This window comes from Leguminivora glycinivorella, chromosome 22, assembly GCF_023078275.1.
Source record: "Leguminivora glycinivorella isolate SPB_JAAS2020 chromosome 22, LegGlyc_1.1, whole genome shotgun sequence".
In the NCBI taxonomy this organism is placed as follows: Eukaryota; Metazoa; Arthropoda; class Insecta; order Lepidoptera; family Tortricidae; genus Leguminivora; species Leguminivora glycinivorella.
In genome coordinates, this window is record NC_062992.1 from 9,080,051 (window position 1) to 9,101,407 (window position 21,357).

At 42.3% G+C, this 21,357-nt stretch overlaps 1 protein-coding gene across 4 annotated transcripts in view; it reads left to right on the forward strand.

Moving 5' to 3' along the window:
* The window catches only part of LOC125237923 (MTOR-associated protein MEAK7), a 52,220-nt gene extending 31,179 nt beyond the window's left edge, over positions 1-21,041 (forward strand). For all 4 annotated transcript variants that reach the window (XM_048145163.1, XM_048145162.1, XM_048145165.1 and 1 more), the window contains exons 3-11: positions 1,295-1,427; positions 1,758-1,846; positions 4,153-4,349; positions 5,596-5,729; positions 6,092-6,238; positions 7,038-7,264; positions 7,929-8,114; positions 18,908-19,035; positions 20,144-21,041. In XM_048145163.1, coding sequence (XP_048001120.1) covers positions 1,295-1,427; positions 1,758-1,846; positions 4,153-4,349; positions 5,596-5,729; positions 6,092-6,238; positions 7,038-7,264; positions 7,929-8,114; positions 18,908-19,018 — 1,224 coding nt within the window. In that variant the 3' untranslated portion in view covers positions 19,019-19,035; positions 20,144-21,041. The remainder of the gene's footprint in view (positions 1-1,294; positions 1,428-1,757; positions 1,847-4,152; positions 4,350-5,595; positions 5,730-6,091; positions 6,239-7,037; positions 7,265-7,928; positions 8,115-18,907; positions 19,036-20,143) is intronic.
* The last annotated feature ends 316 nt before the right edge of the window (positions 21,042-21,357 follow it).

The following is a 21,357-nucleotide window of genomic DNA, read 5'->3' on the forward strand; positions in this document are numbered from 1 at the left end:
TACTTACATGGTTCACTGGTACTGGTGACCACCTTCTGGCTCCATCATCAGATCCCGAGTACCACCTCTTGTCAAAGGTCTTATTGAGACGATCCCATTGAGCCTAAATACGAAGTGGTTTAGTCATATGGTTCATTGGTACTGGTGACCACCATCTGGCTCCATCATCAGACCCTGAGTACCACCTCTTGTCAAAGGTCTTGTTGAGACGAACCAAACGAGCCTAAACACGAAGTCGTTTACTTACATGGTTCACTGGTACTGGTGACCACCTTCTGACTCCATCATCAGATCCCGAGTACCATCTTGATGTGTCTTATCATCTTGACCGTATTGTAATTTTCGCATATTTATCATCATAACGTTGTAATACTTTAACATTCAAACATAACAAAATATTACAAAAGCAAATATTTACGGATCTAGGATCAAATTCGTTGGTCGCTGTTTACACACACACAATGCGAGGATAGCCCGTGTATAAACAAGGCGTCCGACCCACACAACGATAAATATTCTCGACGTTTGCGATGAAAACTCGGAGAGCGAAGCGACATACGTCTCACCTCCTCGAGCTCCGGCGCGGCACTGAAATCGCAGGCGTCCGTCGCCGGTAAAATAGCGACAGGAAGGCTAGTTTTCAAAAAATTGGCAAAAAATCATGATAAAATATTATAACGACAAATGGATAACAGCAATTTAAGCACACTGTGCAGATTATTTATATACTAAAATAACTTCGATAACATGTAGATTTTCGGAGAAATGATCACTTGTTTCGATGTATTTTCAAGACAAAATTGAGTTCGTTTTACTTTCAATTTCTCAATTTCAAAGGATTAAATGATAAATATTGTTTAATGGGCCTAAAGTACAAGATATTAGAAATTTAAATTTACCGCATTTATGAGAGTGAGCTTATCAAATTGTACATAATAAGAGCTCCGAAATCTGTGCTTCGCGCGGTTTTTCCTAAACGAGCATCAGAAAAAAAATCATTACTAATTGAAAAAGCTTTTTCTTCCATATCTTTTTTAATGAACCGACAGTTAATTAGATTTTCTAACTGAAACAAGTACTTTTACTGTCTTTTAGTATGAGTAAAGTGTACAATTTTGCCGATAAATATTGTACATTTTACAATATATCGCCTTTTTTTGTCATAGCGCTCTTAACAACTTTCGCTAATTGGGGGGTCCCAAATACAGAAAATGCCCGTAACCGAACTTAATCCTAAGAGTATCTCAATAAATGTACATAAATATACTCTTCTAAAATTAGTTTTCTCTTTCAGAAACACTGGGGTCCCCTAATAGACCCGCGGCTGGCGCAATACCTGTCAAACTACTTATTTGACATGGGTTCGCAAAAAGCGGTTACCTGTGACTTCACTCGCTTTGCAGAGCTATATGTTTATAATGTTAGAGGTATGTATCTCAATCAAGTAAACATATCATCGTCATACTCTTCGCGTTATCCCGGCATTCGCCACGTCTCGTGAGAGCCCGGGGTCCGCTTTGACAACTAATCCCAAGATTTGGCGTAGACACTAGTTTTACGAAAGTAACTGCCATCTGACCTTCCAACCCAAAGGGGTAGCCTATTGGATTTAGTCCGGTTTCCTCACGATGTTTTCGTTCACCGAAAAGCGACTGGCAAATATCAAATGACATTTCGCGCATAAGTTCCAAAAAACATAAACTTAAAGAGCCAACATTTTACATTTACATGTAAATATTTATATTGTATCTTTTCAGGTTCGGTAGATCAGAGGATGATGGTGACGTACAGAAGTTTAGGCAACTACAGCGAAAACGACGAACTGCCGTATCAATTAATTAAAGAGGTAACTATGTGTTACATAAGACTTATATTGACCGGGATATAGACCGTGATTACCTTCCACCCGCTTTCTTCAGTTTTCCGTGATCATGATGCATACAACTGTGTCGAAATATCGGGAGCTCGACAAAAATCAAAAAGACCGTGATTAGGTCTATATCCCGGTAAATATAAGTCTGATGAATATAGCCGTGAATCATACAAAACTCTTATTTGTTACATATCTGCCTTTAAAAAATTGTTAATCTAATAAATATCTACAGATTGATATCGTCATCAAACGCACTAAGAAAATAAAGCTTATTGAGCTTACTATGACCAAAGACATTAAAGACATATGTAACTCCGTATAGACAGATTAAGTCTAAGAAAACTACCTCAGAACCATACAGAAAAAGGTACGCTGGCCATCTAGGCGTTACACCTTTGGGGGACGCTCGGCTAGGTGACGCTAATATTAATATTTGACATTTTAACACATATCAAGCTAAGAATATGGGCATAATTGTCAAAACGGAGGTTCAAAAGTTATATAAGCCTGTGTCGAGAGATGGCAGTATATGCACTGTGATTACATATTTTACTTCGACAGTAACTCTATTCGATAATACTCAGGGAGCGTACTTTTCGTGCCGATGACATCAATTTGACGTCACACTCCATATAGGGTGATCACAAATTGTTTTATTGTAAATATCATTAGTCATTAATCATTTTAAGTTATGAATTTCTTTGCATGGTAATGAATGCAAGAAGGATGGTGTGCTTTACGTTAGAGAGGAATTCTCTTTTCTACGTATTTATTGTAATGTGTTGTTAAGGGTCACTATCAAGTTTACCTTATCGCTAAACGACTATTTCGGCTAGATGTCAGAAAATTTAAATATACAGTCAGTATAAAGTCAATTCAGCTGGGATGACATGAAAGTAGAATACTCAATCAGCAAAAAGTAAATTTAACTGGATGGCTAAGACTTAGAATGAATGAGTAGCCAAACGTCTGGAAATATACATAGTCCGTATGATTAGCATATCTAAAAAGCCAAAAGTGTAGTTAGTTAATTGACGTCAACACAGAACTATTCAGTAGCAAAACGTCCGGAAATATAATGTGTCATCGCCATGGTTTATAAATATGTAACAGAACAGTTCTTATTAACAGTGCGAGAAGGTTTGAATTCTCAAGACACTTAAGCATTTTAAAACCAGACGTTTTGCTAACGGGTCGTTATTCTATTTAGCAATAAAAACATTAAACAATCCAGATTTTTTGCTCCTTGACTGTTTAGCGTTCATGTCTGTTTTGTAATACATACATTCGAAGATGAAGATGTTTTGCAGTTAGATCATTTTAAATTGTTACGTTTTAAGATCCAGACGTTTTGCTAAAGACACATTTAGCATTCATGTCTACGTAGCCACAAAGACATAACACAATCCAGACGTGTCAGCTATATAGTCTTTTAGCGATAAGGTAAATTTGATAGTGACCCGTTGTTAACAATACTATTTAATTAAATTTATGTATAAAAACAAATCAAATAATTTTATTCACGTTTCACATTTCAAGTAGGTATTATTTATGCCACATGTAAATGGACTACTGTATTTGAAGTAATTTGTACACGATTAAAATTATTGACGACTAATGATTAATAATTTACAATAAAACTATTTGGAATCACCCTATACGGAGCGTGACGTCAGATTAATGTCATCGGCATGAAAAGTACGCTCCCTGATAATACTTGATCCTCTTTGCTACTAGAACTGGTGGACAAACCTTTTTCATTGGGGGACAAAACATGAAGGAATTTTAGAGGCGGGCCAGATTTACACCAAGAATGCATTTTTACTACAGTTCTGGCCATATCACAAACAATTTAGAAGAACCGGTGGCGGGCTTTGCCCACCACTGCACTGGAATTAGGATAGATAATCTATAAATACTTAATATTGTCTTCGGTTACCGCGATAGTTATTGATAAAATAAAACTATGGAAACGGATTAAATCGCGTATAATGAATTTCCAATTCATCCGGACGTTTCGAACCCTTTCGAACACTTTACAGCATACGCGGTCAACGGGTGACTGAGGAAAAATTACAATGTGCAAAAGCTAACCACATACAAGAAATATTAACGAACCATGACCATAAATAATATAGATTTTTAAGGCAGGTTCACACACTATAAATAAAGTTAGTTATACAATATTCAAAAATTAACCATTACTATGTTAACATAATAATGGTTAATTTTTTGAATATTGTATAGTTTTATTTATATAAATACTTATTTAATTTCAGTACTGTGAAGCAATAGCGTCCACGTACATAAAAGTATTGAAGACCTCAGGCGGCAAGCGCGCAGAAAAATGGATCGACAAAGGTTTCCGGGGAAAAGCGGCGGCCGTACAAACGTTAGGAGAAGCTGTGGCTAGCGGTGTAGGTTCAGATCCTGACTCACCCCCGCAAGCTGTCACTTCAAAACAGCTATCGAATTGGTAAGAATACTTTCTACTACCATCTTCTTATTATTACATAACATAACATACAATCACGCCTGTATCCCATAAAGGGGTAGGCAGAGCACATGAAACTACTAAAGCTTCAGGGCCACTCTTGGCAAATAAGGGGTTGAAAGAAAACGAAACTGTGACATTGCAGTGACAGGTTGCCAGCCTCTCGCCTACGCCACAATTTAACCCATATCCCACAGTCGCCTTCTACGACACCCACGGGAAGAAAGGGGGTGGTGAAATTCTTAACCCGTCACCACACGGGCGACGCGCGGGGGACGGGCGGGAGGGGGGGTTTCTTATATTGTTTCTTGAAAAGACCTCTGTGCGTAGCCGAATGCAGAAATAATCACGAAACGCTCAAGATATCTCTTTCTTAGCTATCTATCTCTATCGCTCTTGCGTATTGGCGCGACAGAGCCAGACTACATTTCTGCGGCGTTTCGTTTCGCAGAAATGCCACTCGGCTACGGGGTCTATTGCCGTAGCGGAATGGCATTTCTGCGACGCGAAACGAAAACGAAACGCCGCGAAAGGTAGTCTGGCTCTGTCGCGCCAATACGCACGAGCGATAGAGATAGATAGCTACGAGCGTTTCGTTTCGTGAGCGTTTGTGCCATTCGGCTACGTACCCTTGCATAATTTCAGTAGCATAATTTGTCATATAACCAGCGTGACTCAGGGGACCGTAACAATGGCAATAACAGGCATGAAAAATTTGATTCACCCATATATTTAATTTCTTTTTCAGTACAGATGGTGTTTTTTTACGCACTAGTGCGAGAAGTTCATCATTATACGTCAGGTCGAAACTTCGGAGGGCCACCTGTACTGAAAAACGTCGTACGATACACGTGCGAAAAGGAAATTCGTAACTCGTGTCGATTTAAAACACTCCCTTCGGTCGTGTTTTAATTTATCGCCACTCGTTTCGAACTTCCTTTTTTCCGCACTTGTATTATAATGTACTATTTTCTACTTGTCGACTGTAATCTGTCAATTAGGCCACCACAGACTAAACTATAAGTGCTAACTTTTCAGTGTTGGATACTCTATGGCAGTTCCGACTCAATTATAATAAGCTCATTATAGTTGACTTTAGTTAACTGTAATAATTTCAAAAATAGAACTTCATACAATTTCTATACTAATTTGCGATACCTGGCAAATTTTCTTGCATCTGAAACACATTTATTATATTTGCTTGTAATCTACTATTTTTTCATTTCAGGCTCATGACAGATACCCTACTCAAGCACATGACAGAGATGGTATACACGACTTTGTACGGATTAGAGCGGGACCACACTATAGAAGACGGCGCGCCTGTGACCGCCGTGCCGCCATTGTTACCTATGGTTTACGGTACGTACTAACCAAAGACATATGTAACTCCATATATACGGATAAAGTCTAAGAAAAAAACGTACCTCAAAGCTATAGAGAAAAAGGTACGGTGGCCTAGATGGCGTTACATCTTTGGGGAACGCTCGGCTAGATGGCGCTAATATTAATATTTGACATTTTAACACATATCAAGTTAAGAATGTCGGCCAAATTGTCAAAACTGAGGTTCAATAGTTTTAAGCCTGTGTCAAGACATGGCAGTCTATGCACTGTGATTACACATTTTACTTCGACAGTAACTCTCTACTCGATCCTCTTTGCCACGGGTCAGTGCTATAATTATCATCAATAAATGATTAAAATTACAATTCTCCTTGCAGGTTTGGACTCAATGCCGGATTACCCGGCGTTCATCGACTTATCCCATATCGTGTGGCTCAACAACAGTATACCACCTCCGCTGCAGCACAAGTGGCGTTTTCTGTTCTCCTCGCACATACACGGCGAGTCCTTCGCTACCATGGTCGGTATGTATCTACTTCATGTACCAATGAATAGGCTACTTGACCCTTTTTTAAAGTTTGTCTATGTATGTGCATCAGGTTCATTATGTCAGTGATTATTTTGACATGAAGTAAGTTCGAATTCGATGACGTCACTACATCGCTGACAGCGTTTTCGGTGGCCAAAATAAATAAAAAATTACACACATTTTTAATCGAAAATACGTAGTCATTATACAGTTTTAATACCCAAAACCTATAAATATTGGTTTCTTATGTCAATTATTACAGAAGACAATCATTTCTTGTGCCAAATTAGACATGAGTCTAGTAGCCTGTTACAGAAAAACCAACTGTTATAAATTTGGGCAATCGTGTGGCATACATTTTAAGTTCTCGCATTTTGGACACATATTTAAGAAAACTAAGCTAGATCGATTTTTCACCCCCGAAAACCGGGGGTGAAAAATTGATCTTGCTAGTCTTAGGTCCAGGGAAAAATGCGAGAACTTAAAAGTGTATGCCCCGAAAACCGGGAGTGAAAAATCGATCTAACTAGTCTTAGGTCCAGGGAAACGCGAATCTTTGAGATTTCGAACTCCGAGCGAAGCTCGGTCGCCTAGGTACTTTATTTATTTAAGGGCCATTTGCACCAACGAAAATGGAGGGTTAACTAACACGAGGGTTAACCCACCATTTTATATGGAATTCGACAGATGAAAGCTCACTAACCCTGAGTTACGTGGTTGGTGCAACTGGGCCTAAGAAGCGTTTCTATCTGATTGTTTGAAACCGGGGAAAAATATAAACGTTTTACTTCCAGGCCGCATCTGCGATCAAGGTGCCTCTATAATAATCGTGGAGGACAACCACGGCCACATCTTCGGCGGCTTCGCCACAGACTCCTGGGAGATGGGGCCCAACTTCGTAGGCCGGGAAGACTCATTTCTCTTCACCCTGGCTCCTAAGATGAGAATCTACGGCTCTTCAGGATTCAATAATCATTACCAGTATCTTAATCAGCATACGAAAACACTTCCTAACGGATTGGTAAGTTTAAAAAAAATCTTTTAGATGGACATTGGGATCTTACGGATGAGTGGAGTTGGAAGTCCCAACTTTGTAGGCCGCAAAGACGCTTTTCTGATCACCCAGGCTCCTAAGATGAGAATCTACCGGTATTTAGGGTTTAATAATTATTACCAGTATCTTAATCAGCATACGAAGACGTTGCCCAATGGATTGGCGAGTCTTTAAAATTTGTCCCTTTAAATTAGTATACTGCGGCCGTCGCGAATTATAACACTCGTTATCAATATCCCCCTTTTCATCCTTGTTGCACAATGTACTGTGTACACAATATGTACTTGAATTCATCATAATAATTATCCTTTGGCTTTGTACATATTTACAGATTATTCATTCGTTAATCGTTATTCATCCAACAATACAACAAACAAATACAAATAATTTATTAAAGAAAAACATAAAATACGAATCGACGTGATTTTTTAATAAATATGAATCGACGTGATTTTTTAATAAATATGAATTGACGTGATTTTTTAAGTGGAGATAGTTGAAGGGATGGAGAGTGACATCAGGCTACTTTTTGTCTCTCTAACGCGTGCGTAGCCGCGGGCAGAAGCTAGTATTTTATAAGTAACAGTTGTTCATCCAACAATGTAATATTTGAAAAAACTTTATATTCTAGTTAATGGGCGGTCAATTCAACTTCGGAGCCATCTGGATCCCAGCCGACCCCTTCGGGGAAGGGTCTTCCGCAGAATCCTGCACCACCTATCGTGGCTACAAGCGGCTTAGTAAAGAAAAGGACTTCCGTATAAGAAGCATAGAAGTGTGGGCTGTTGGAGACAAGCCTGAGAGCGATAAGGAATCGGTGAGTCTCTTGCAAACTTCTTATACCCTGGTACATTTTTTGAGACAACGATGTGACGACGCGCCTGTGGCACCTTTGGAGCTGTTGTAGGTACATAATACCTGCAGATACAAAAAGACCGGTTGGACGGCCAATGCTGCGCTTTAAAGATTGCGTGTCATGGTCACATTTGATATTCCATGCAACCAGTGGCAGCGACTGGCCGAAGACCCACCCACGTGGCGTCGTGTTGTCCATAACGGTCAATCCAAGCACGACAATGCCTGGTTCTCCTCCTTGAATGACAAACGCATGAGGTGCCACGAGCAGGCCTCTAACCCCCGCCCATCTGGGGGAGCATACACCTGCCGTGTGTGCGGACGAGGGATCCTCTCTCGAATTGGGCTATACAGCCACGAACGTAAGTGTCGCAAGGATGCTGCTTAAATCATCTGTTATTGATGCAAAGGCCTGTTATTGTTATGTACCACCTACTGTGGTTACGAGGGTCATGCCAAAAGAAATTAGATACTCGAAATTTACATACTTTATTCTTTATTTACAGCTATCTATTTTTTCGAAGTATTCACCGTGAACACGTATACACGTTTTCATTCGTCTAAACCACTTAGAAAATACCGATGACCACTCTTCTTTAGACACCTCAGAAATTTCGTAATTATACGCAGCCAACGCATCTTCTTTGTTCTCAAATCGCCTTCCTTTTAATTTTTCTTTAATTTTAGGAAAAAGATAAAAATCACAGGGGGATAGGTCAGGGGAATATGGGGGGTGGGGCAGAATAGTCACGTTTTTTGAGCTGAAATAGTCAAGTGTTCTAGCGGAAGTGTGCGGGGCAGCGTTGTCGTGGTGCCAGAGCAGGTGCCGGGTTCCTGACTTCGGCCGCTTGTCACACCAAGCTGACAGTACTCTTGTGGCACAAACTGTCACATACCATTCTGAATTAACTGTCTTTTGATCTTCTAGCACTATTGTAGCAATATGTCCCGTCTTGCAGAAAAATGAGGCAACCATTTGTTTTTGTGTGCTTCGGGTTCGGCGACATTTTGTTGGCGTCTGCTCATCTTCAAAACACCATACTGTGGACTGTCGCTTTGTTTCGGGATCGTAGTTATATAGCCATGATTCGTCACCTGTAAGTATATCATATACGTTTTTGTTCTCGCCTGCGTCGAATTTATCTATCATAAATTTGCACCAATCCACGCGACGGTCTTTCTGTAAATCGGTGAGCTTGTGCGGCACCCATCTTGAACAACGCTTATGAAGAGACAGTTTACTATGAATTATAGTTTGCAATGCTGCTGATCCAATGCCCAGTTCACGCTCGAGCTCTACATATGTAATTCGTCGGTTCGCCCGAATATTTTTTTCCACAGTCTTTACATTATCTTCAGTGACTGCGGTTGGCGGCCGTCCGGTCTTCGCCTCATCTTCAAAGCTCTCCCGTCCTCTTTTAAATTCAGCAAACCAATTGAAAACAGTTGCACGTGAACACGCAGACTCTCCAAAAGTCGAGACTAAAAGTTCAAAACACTCTTGAGGTGTTAAACCTTTTTTAAAGTCATAATATATCATAACACGAAAATCACGTCGAGTAAGCTCCATTGTTACGGAAAATTTCCGCCAAAATTATTTAGAAAAAAAATAATTAAAAAAGGAATCCTAAGAATTTCCAAGCGTTCCATTTTTAAATTTATAAGCAGATAACCTACCTTTACATTGGTGTATAACTGGCCAGTATCAATCAAATGACCATGGAGTATCTAACTTCTTTTGGCATGACCCTCGTACAAGCGGCTTAGTAAAGAAAAGGACTTCCGTATAAGGAGCATCGAGGTGTGAATGGGGGATAAGCCTGAAAGTGACAAAGAATCTGTAAGTTTTCCTTTTTATAGAGTTAGGGCCGGTTGCATGAAACCGTCTGTCACCGTTAAAGCGTTCGGTAAATTTTATTGTATGGATTGTTCCATAGACGTCTGTTGCGTGACGATAATGTGATTGATGTGTCTGTCAAATGTGGTTGATGCAACTGGCCTATAATGCATTTATGAAGACCCCCGCTCATCAGCATTACACATTAGGCTTCTACGGATCGGTTAGTCTTCTACAAACTTATTATACCCTGTTACATTTTTTGAGACGGCGCTGTGACGATGCTCCTATGGCACCTTTGGGCAAGCATGCATAAGCTGGGGGCGCTGGGGCTGAATTACTTAGCAAGAGAGGGAGAATTTAGCCCTACCCACTAAATCCAGTCTGGCGTTTCTTTCATCATCTTTGCGTGAGAGCGCACTGGCGAGTACCTTCACCGCGCTCTCTGAATCTGTGAGTCTCCTACAACCTTCTTATACCCTGGTACTTTCTCCGAAACAATGGTGAGACGACGCATTATATACAGAAGCATCTGTTGGGTTTTAGTAACTACTATATAACTACTTACTATGTTGAATGCTGAATGCTTGTTGACCACCGATATGGCATGGGAAAGTAAAATTTTGGTGAATTCTCCTCTTTTTAACCCCCGACGCAAAAACGACGGGGTGTTATAAGTTTGACGTGTCTGTCTGTCTGTGGCATCGTAGCTCCCGAACGGATGAACCGATTTAGATTTAGTTTTTTTTTGTCTGAAGGCTGAGTTAGTCGGGAGTGTTCTTAGCCATGTTTCATCAAAATCGGTCGGGGGTTTTTTCAAAATTTTAATTTTGTGGTTAGGTTATTCAATGTAAAAAGGGTTCGTAGATACCAATAATTTACATGGGCGTAGCACACTAGTGCGAAAAGTTTAATCGTTTACCCCAAGAAATTGCAGAACAATTTGTACGAAAAAGATTCGAAAGTCTCTAAAATTCATATAAAAATTCTTATCCCAACCACCTTACCTCTGTCCCTCCGTACCTTACCTTACCATTCCTTTTTAGGACGCCGAAACAACATCAAATCCGTCGCACCACAGCGTCCTGGAGTCCCACAAAACGGACCAGGTCTTTCTTGACCTCATAAGAAAACCTTCTATGACTTAACCTTTTGAACGCTACGCCAGTAATCTACCTATAGGTTGATTTGAGAAAGCTGACACGAATGGTTTGACCGAAACCAAAGACATATTATTTGTGCCGTTTGTATATCCGAGGTCTTTATTGTTTATAGAGAGTACGTCGTAGACGTCGCATCGGACCGATAGATGGCGCCATCGTTCGTTGTAAGTCGCTCCGGCGTCTCACCGCCGCGATGTTGGTAGTCCCGTTTTTCCCCACCTGCAACACAAGGCCCCCCCGCGCCCCGACTCGCCACCAGCCACCCTCATTTGTTTCGTCGAACGCCGAAGTGACCGGTTGTCGCGTATTCCGTTCGAACATTTTTACAGCATGGTGTCTCGAAATTAATCTTTTAGTTTCTATTTCCTTGTTATTTCTGGTCAAACCAGAGTTATTCGTGTTTTTATTTAAAAAGTGGCTTATAACGTTTCGGAATTATGAAATTTTTCAATTTCATCCGTCAATTCTTTCTTCCCTTTTAATTTGCGCTCGTTCGTCTTGAATAATGAGATATATTATGCCTCGCTAGCGATCATTATTCGTCTTTCGGGGTTCTCACTATAGAAATGAACGAGCGGTGCTTTATGATTCTACCCACTTTTTTGTAAGAAAGTTCCATGCTGCAAAAATCGTTACCGTTAATCAGTTTTCTTTTTAAACTATTCGCATTTCCGAGACTAAAGTAGGAAGTGTTATCCGCGTATTAAAAGTTTCGCGCGAGAATATAAGCGGTAACGTAGGTAAGTTGCTCCGCCGGGGACCACGTGCTCCGGGGACCACGTGCTTCGCGACCGCGGGCTGCGCGACCTGCGGGCTGCGGCGGCGGCGGCGGCGGGCGCGGTGGAGGAATACCGCGCTCCGAGGAGGTTTGAATTTCTCCGACGAATGGGTGAGCAGATTCATATTATTTTAGAAAGAATATGTTCGGTTTCCGATTCGGTGCGGAGGCCCCAAGTCACGTGTCGGCGCCGAAACTTACTGTAGCGCTGCGATAGCGCCGCTGACCGCGGCAGTGTTGTCCGCCGCGTCGGCGCCGCCAAGGTTGCGTAGAAGTTGCCTCCTCGTTAACGATGGCCATCTCTGCGGTGCCGCCGAACAACGTTGTGGCCGCCGCATAGGCGTCGCGTGCGACGCTGTAAGTATGTCTGCTGCTGCCCCGACGCGAGCGCCGTGCCGTTAGTGATCAGTCGTCAATACGCAGGCTACCAGCGCGGCCACCTTCTGCCCCCACCACAACGCCGCGAGCCTGCTGAAGCTGTCCACCAGTATCGCTGGCCGCCACGCTTATGCTGGCGCCTCGATGGTGATGCAGAGCGTTCGTCTGCCGTGACAACGCCGCGATCCTGCTGAAGCTGTCCACCAGTATCGCTGGCCGCCACGCTTATGCTGGCGCCTCGATGGTGATGCAGAGCGTTCGTCTGCCGTGACAACGCCGCGATCCTGCTGAAGCTGTCCACCAGTATCGCTGGCCGCCACGCTTATGCTGGCGCCTCGATGGTGATGCAGAGCGTGCGTCTGCCTTGACAACGCCGCGAGCCTGCTGAAGCTGTCCACCAATATCGCTGGCCGCCACGCTTATGCTGGCGCCTCGATGGTGATGCAGAGCGTTCGTCTGCCGTGACAACGCCGCGATCCTGCTGAGTAGCTGTCCACCAGTATCGCTGGCCGCCACGCTTATGCTGGCGCCTCGATGGTGATGCAGAGCGTTCGTCTGCCGTGACAACGCCGCGATCCTGCTGAAGCTGTCCACCAGTATCGCTGGCCGCCACGCTTATGCTGGCGCCTCGATGGTGATGCAGAGCGTGCGTCTGCCTTGACAACGCCGCGAGCCTGCTGAAGCTGTCCACCAATATCGCTGGCCGCCACGCTTATGCTGGCGCCTCGATGGTGATGCAGAGCGTTCGTCTGCCGTGACAACGCCGCGATCCTGCTGACTGTCCACCTGCTGTAGCTGTCCACCAGTATCGCTGGCCGCCACGCTTATGCTGGCGCCTCGATGGTGATGCAGCGAGCTCATCTGCCGTGACAACGCCGCGATCCTGCTGAAGCTGTCCACCAGTATCGCTGGCCGCCACGCTTATGCTGGCGCCTCGATGGTGATGTAGAGCGTTCATATGCCGTGACAACGACGCGAGACGCGACCCTGCCGAAGCTGTCCACCAGTATTGCTGGCCGCCACGCTTATGCTGGCGCCTCAGTGGTGATGCGGAGCGTAATACTGTTAACCGCTGCACAGGCGTCGCAATCCTTCTGCTGCGTCTGCCGTGACAACGCCGCAAGCTACTTGAAGTTTTCCACCGGTGTCGTCGGCCGACACACTCATGCTGGCGCCTTGATGTCGCCTCGATCGCACGAGGTAAGATTGCAGACGCGGCGACCTTCATCGCGCCACCGAGCGCAATACTGCGGCTGCCGCGAAGGCGTCGCTAATTTTCCTGCCGCGTTTGCCGTGACGACGCCGCGAACTCTGTTGATGCTGTTCACCGATGTAGCTGACTGCCACGCTAGCGCCGGTGCCTCCCGCGCTGGCGCCGGTGCCTCCCGCGCTGACGGCGGCGACCTCGAGAGGGCCACCGAGCACGATACTGCGCGACGCGACAGGGCATCGAGACGCCTTTCGAGCTGACGACGGCCGTCTCAATCTGACCGCCGAACATAACAGCGTCTGCTGCAGTGACAAGCTGGTAAGATTGCTGATGTGGGCCCTTGGTGCTGCTAGCCGCCACGCTGATAACGCCCGTCGCGCCTAAGATGTCACGCTCACCGCGAACACTGTCTTCCCCTACAATGGTGCCACGACCACGACTATCCAGGCTCCGTCCGCTACGGTATCGCTGCAGACTCTGTTGCTGACCAGGCTGATACTACCCTCCAATGTGACGCCGGGCGCCGCTATCAGCTGACATCCCGTAGACTATGGTATCCACTCTTCTCTTTCCAGTTCCCGTGAAGTACGACTGTATTTACACTCTATTTTGACCAAGGACTCCTCCGTCGCCGAAGTGAGAACAGATAAATTCTTAAGATGCTACGTCCTAACGTGGTTTGGAGACCCATAGTTGAACGAGGTAAGACGTCAATAACCGGACGAGGAGCCGCACTGCTGCGAGGGTGTCCTGACGATGTTCGCGAGCTATCTAATCGGAGAGGCGCCTCGCGAGAAGACCCTGTGATTCCTGTACATCGCTCATTGTGTAGGTCAAAGACATCGTAAAGGTTTGCGGAATTAAAAAAAAAAAAATCCCTTTCAGAATGTCCAGATCTGAATTCGAGCCAGCGTCCTGCATCCTGAGCGTGCGTCTGTTTACCGGGCGGACACCAAAACCGATCGGCAATCTGGCCGCGGGGGTTCCAAGTACACGACGATTTCCCGGAGGCTTGTGGCGCCCCCTGTCCATTCGAGAGATTAACTTATTCGCCGAGCCTCTAATAAACAAATTGGGAAAAATAAACCTGCTTCGCCTTAGTGAACTTCAGATTCCAGCTCAAAGCGAAAGGGGCCAGGAACTCAGGAGTACTTCAGTAGTTATCATCTGGCTCGACTATACTCAATTAATATAGTGCTTGATTCGATCGTAGAACCTGATTTCATAAATTTCACAACTTTCGTGGTCTACAGAGGAAGGTTGCACCGCTGCAGTTTCCAGCATTACCTCGTACAGCTGCCGATAGCTGTAGGCCAATCGCCCCTGTTTTGCTTGCATCTGCAGCCCGATAAGACCTTCAATAATCGGAACATTGTACGAAGTAAAGCTCTTCCGATGGAGAATAATCTTCAACAGGCGGTGGCGCTGGCGACTGAAGTGACATGCAGCCGGCTTAAGGTTCGCATAGCACTATATGCTATGCACAGTTCAGTTGTATGTTATGTTATGCTGTACGATGGCAGGACTACATCTCTTCTGTTACGAGTAACTACGACAGTAACTGCTGACTCCAACAGACTGTCGTACGAGGTCAGTATGCACCCCCTGGGAGCCAAGTAAGTGACCTTCGGTGACCTCGCCTTCTTCTGCTTCGCCCGTCATCGTACCTCTTCGTCTGCGAGAGCCCTGCATTACGCCGTACAACGGTACGTATTAAGCCTCCGCCACACATAAAGCGCATTCCGCTTCGCTATCAGCGCGCTGAATGCGCGTGCATTCCGCTCGCGTCCCGCGCGCGTTGCGCTCGCTATCAGCGCTCGTTCGTTCCCGCTAGCGCCCACTGGGCGCAACGCCAGCGTTAGTGCGGTGCACCGCCATTATTGCGCTCCGCCTACGCTCTTAAAGCGCGCATGTGTGGCGGTGTTAAATTCACCCCTTGACCTGCTACCACGACGTGTTCAGCAACCACCAGCGATGCGACACTGACGTCTCCACCTCTCAGTCTACTCTGTCGACCTTCATTGCACGAAGTAGAAATCCGTCGCATCGGGTTTTGGATTAGGTAATGGATTACCCTAAGAGTCAATGACTGACTTAAAGAAATCGACTGATACCTCCGTCCAGTGTAGTAGCAATCGACAGCGCTCGTACTTTTCATCTTCTAGGCTAGTCTTACCGAGCGATCGGTATCCTCAAATGCCCTCATAAAAAGAGTTCAGAGTTCAGGAGTCTCGCTTGCAACCGCGCTCGCTTGACGCGAAATAGTCTGATCGAAAATACCACTATTGTAACAAATAGCCCTTGGGCACGTGAGTGATGACCTTTTTCTGTGTTTGATATGGACGTAAGACGTTGGACTTTAAATAGTCATATCAAAGCTAATATTGATTTAGATAATTTTTACGAAGGGTTGACAAAAGCAGTATCAATTACGTTACCCTGCTACAGTACAGATAGTTACACTACTTTTACAGTTAATTTCCACACTTTGTGTCTGAAATTGGGTTTATAACCTGATAAAATAACGTGTCTGTTAATAATAATAGTGTATCTAAGGTTTTTGTATCTTGTCCAAGTCAGCCTCGCCTACATCTTTTTTTTTTTTGGTTTTGATCTGCGATGTATAATAATGTCATTTCTCTAACTATTCGCTGACTAAAGCTAAACGTCATCACGAAAATCTCTTTACGCGTTTCTGGCACCGAGATATTCGCGGATCGAAGGCTATTTCGACTGATACATCTGTCAAATCGGTTCAACTGATTCACTTATTCTTCTATGCTATGCCAATAGGGCTACCAAAGGCTTGCGCGCCAGCTGACTCGCCACCAGGAGATAATAAACAGGTCTCTATAAAGACCTCGGATATACAAACGGCACAAATAATATAAAAATTTTACCTTCCAATAAAATTTGTATTATTTTGCCTGGTATATCCGAGGTCTGAGTGATGCCTTCCTGGTAGGCTTAATATACCGTCGGCACTTCTCCTCAACAATGAGGGTGGCTGGTGGCGAGTCGGGGCGCGGGGGGGCCTTGTGTTGCAGGTGGGGAAAAACGGGACTACCAACATCGCGGCGGTGAGACGCCGGAGCGACTTACAACGAACGATGGCGCCATCTATCGGTCCGATGCGACGTCTACGACGTACTCTCTATAAACAATAAAGACCTCGGATATACCAGGCAAAATAATACAAATTTTATTGGAAGGTAAAATTTTTATATATAACTCCGTATAGACAGATAAAGTCTAAGAAAAAAAACATACCTCAGTACCATACAGAAAAAGGTACGGTGGCCTAGATGGCATTACACGCTAGATGTTGACATTTTAACACATATCAAGCTAAGAATATGAGCCAAATTGTAAAAACTGAGGTTCAAAAGTTTTAAGCATGTGTCAAGAGATGGCATATGCACTGTGATTACACATTTTACTTCGACAGTGACTCTCTATAATACTCGATCCTCTTTGACCGAAACCAATGAAGTAGAAAAGAAACTTGCTAGACCGAATTTTGACAGCAGTTCAAGTTCGGATCGTGTTGGCCCCACAGACCTATAATTTTGCTTGCGCTTAAAGACTGCTGAAGTGTGCGAAAGAGAAGCTGTCACGTATATGAACATCCCATGAGTGCAAAAGATAGACTACAAATTAAAAAAGTAACCAATTTTTAGCTCGACAGCGGCCGGGCCGCTAGCAGACTACTCAATTTAAGTTTGACGGATTAATCTTACTTTTAGCGGATGAAACAAAATATTTACACTATTAATTAATTATTTGGATCAAATGTCAATTGGCTTTGAAAATGAAAATGAAATTTTAACTATAAATCTCCCGTGAGAGTCAAACATATTTAAAAATATTTTAAGCGGGTTACTCACGTGTTAAGTCGATGTATATCGAAACATGTCGAACGCTATATCGATGTATCGCTTATACAGTGCACAAATGTGATAGTTTTTAGTAAAAAGTCCCATTTTATACTAACCATAAAGACGAGATTTGCTTGTATGTGAAAAAAAAACTGACACAGCGGCTTTATAGCAATCGACTAAGTGGGACGTTTTACTAAACTCGCCCACAAATATTAATGATCGGCCGAATCAATCAGTCACGTCTCTCACACGCCAACATTAAAGGTTTACAAAACATATCTCAAATAGACGGCCATTTGTAACGACAGTTATAACCTTAAAATAAATATATGAGCGGATTTTACACCTTGTGTTATTTCTTATCAGATTAAAATAAAATTTTATGGATGGTATGGAATTTCTTGTTCTTAATATTCATAAAAAATCATCACTTAACTTCAAAATCTTTGCTATTTTGGTACCAAATTGTAATTTCGAAGTCAAAAAATTAGCCATATTACAAAAAAAAACACATTTCATGACTCTTCTGACTCTTCTCTTTTCGCACAAAATTTACATGTTCTTGGCGATCAAAAGGTTAAACACCAACTTTTTTGTGGTCAACCAGAATATCTTCAAGATTTCGCTAGAAAAGTTGACGATTGAAGGACCCGCACGATGCTTATGTGACCTTGGTATTTTATAATTTTAAATAATCACACTTTTATGTAGAGTATTAAGCAACTCGATATACTATTGTATACTTGCGTAGCTTAGATAGACGAGAAAATATGATATTTTTCTTCTTCTACTTTGACCTAGATAGACTTTTTGGCATTATACTCAAAGAAATAGCAAATATGTACATGTTGATATTTATATCGGTGTGATACAGTATACGGTTGATATATATGCCGGTTGATTCGTGAAAGCTACCACGAATGGAATGAACGAAACTTATACTGTACAGTCAACAACACAGCTCTCAATACAGCCAAAGTGTCATATATGTATACAGAACTTTATTGCCTGTAAATTAAGGTGTGTATACATATTTTTGGCACTCTTGTCTGTATTCACAGGTGTGTTGTCGACTGTACTTATGAGCGATATCGGTAGAATACAGTCAAAGCCAATCTATAAACAAACAAATGACATACAATATTTTCATTCATTCATTCCATTCGTGTCAGTTCCTATGAGTCAACGTTTTAAGTATATTGTATGGAGTCGTAATTTTTGATAGCTGACTTATATAAGATTTTGTAATTGTACAAATTTTACTTAGATTTGTCGCAGGCTATGATAATCCGTATGACAGAAGTTGTCAATGTCAAATGTTTTTGGAGTTCTTTTACATATGATAAAAATAACCAATCAAAATAACGTGAAGCCTCTTCACTTATTCTTCTCATTTCTTTTTTACATTAAATTTTTCGAAGATCGAATTTGAGTAGCTATCATGCTGATCATCATAGCCCACGTCGAATTTGAATTTGTTTAAAATCCAAAATGTACATTTTTTTCAGGGCGAACGTGACGCCAGCATCCTAGACACGAATCCAGAAGCGAAAGCCATCCTCGAAATGGCGGGCAAGACTCGACACAGCGACGGTGTTCGTGAGCCACCCCCGTTATAATGCGCCTTATCGACTAGGTAGGTGTATCTTACATTTTTGTTTGAATCTACTCCGGTTTCAGTTGCGCCGTTACTTTACGGACAGTTTCTTCGTATAGTCGAGTAAGGTTACATTTTTTAAAAATCTGCTACGCTTTCAGTTGAGCCGTTACTTTACGAACAGTTTCTTCATATAGTCAAGTAAGATGTACCTTACATTTTTGTTTGAATCTACTCCGGTTTCAGTTGAGCCGTTACTTTACGAACAGTTTCTTCATATAGTCAAGTAAGATGTACCTTACATTTTTGTTTGAATTTACTACGCTGTCAGTTGCGCTGTTACTTCACGGATCGTTTGTTCGTATAGTCAAGTGTTGGTTCGGTGTACCTTACTTTTTTGAATCTACTACTAGTACGCTTTCAGTTGAGCCGTTACTTCACGGACCGTTTTTTTCGTATAGTCTAGTGTAGCGGTTCTCAAACTTATTTTCCCATGGAACCCTTTTGTGAAATGAAAAAAAAAAATGTAGTTGCAATCTTTATTTTAATAAGTGTTGAACTATCCGACTAGAGAGGAGAGGTGTATTTTCGATTTTTTTTCATTGTTACCAATATTCACACGGAGCCCCCAGAGAGGCTTTACGGAGCCGGTTCCGCGGAGCACACTTTGAGTATGGCTGGTCTAGTGTAAACTAAAGCCTGACCTCATACGAGTATGTGACCTAAGACCTAAGAGGGCGCTGTTAATCTCAGGTATGGCTTACTTACACAGTTTCCTCGAGCTAATGTGAAGTAGTGTCACGTGATGACATGTAAACTATTTTCATCTTGGGTGTAACATACTTTAACATTTCATTAGGCCGTCGCCGTAAACAAGTTGTTTTGAGTTTTGAATGATTCACGGTTATTTTCATTAGACTTATATTGACCGGGATATAGACCGTGATTACCTTTTTGATTTTTGTCGAGCTCCCGATATTTCGACGCAGTTGCATGCGTTTTCCGTGATCATGATGCATGCAACTGCGTCGAAATATCGGGAGCTCGACAAAAATCAAAAAGGTAATCACGGTCTATATCCCGGTCAATATAAGTCTAACAAGTTGTTTTGCTTCCTTGTGACACAATTTACTTTTCTCTTTGACAGATCCGGATAGCGGCAACTTTTTTAAACGCAGCGCACTTTCCATACGCGGACATGGATGACACATTTTTCTATGTAAATGTTTTTATAACCGCTTAAAGCATTGTTTATAGTAAAATCAGTAGATGTAGTAAACAATGTAAACATGGCTGGTCCCAATATTTATAAAAAAATACAACGCACAATTTGGTAATATGCAAATCTCATAATATTAGTATAATAGAATTTGTGAACTTTTCATGCTTGTAAATAATCATTTTCTTCTTTATATAATTTACAACTAAGAAATAATTAAAACATGAAGCTTAGTAGTTTATTCCAAAAGAGAATAAAAGGCGGTCTTATGGAGATTAGAAATATACCTCTATTCTCCCTGGGCGGTCTCACTGAAATAATAATTTGACGCAACTTTGCAATACTGATGGTGAATTATAAAGTAACATGTACTTGTAGTGACAGCTGACCCTTTCCTAGATAGAAACCTGTTTTGCAAGGGGGTCATATATCTATGCAGCCTTATTAACCCTTAATTGCATGGTATCTTATAGGTTTACTTGCAAAATGATATAGGAAGAATTGAAATCCACGTCAGTTTTAAACTGTATGACAAAATCTCATATAGATGTATCATTTTAATAGTATCGTGTTTAATACCATATGCTTCTAAGGGCTATGTTATTTTATTCTAATTTAATTTTAATACAATTTACATTAGCTTATATTTATTTTTTATAAGGCATCTTGTTTCTTAGGTATTATTTTTATGGAAGATATTTTTAGCTCCTAGTGATAATAGTTATTTGTTTTACAAGGGGGCAAAGTTGTTGTTTAACCGCACGTGCCAATATTGATACCCGAGCTAGCGAAAGATTCCAATATTGAACCGCGAGCGTAGCGAGTGGTTCAAAAGTGGAATCTTGAGCGTTGCGAGGGTATCAAGGCACGAAGGTTAAACAAACTTTGCCACCGAGTGAAACACAACAATTTTCACCACGCCAACACTATGAAAATATGAACTGTAAAACATCAAAATAAATAAAGTACTTCAATTTATTTAACATTTATGATTCAAAATCATCATTTATACGTGAATTCCAACACCCAGCTTTAGACATCAAGTTAAAATTTGTATGAAATTACTTTGCACTCTTGCGGATAAAATGCAATTTTGCTATCAGTTTTCGAATAGCAAAGAACGCCTTTATCAGTTGGTGTGG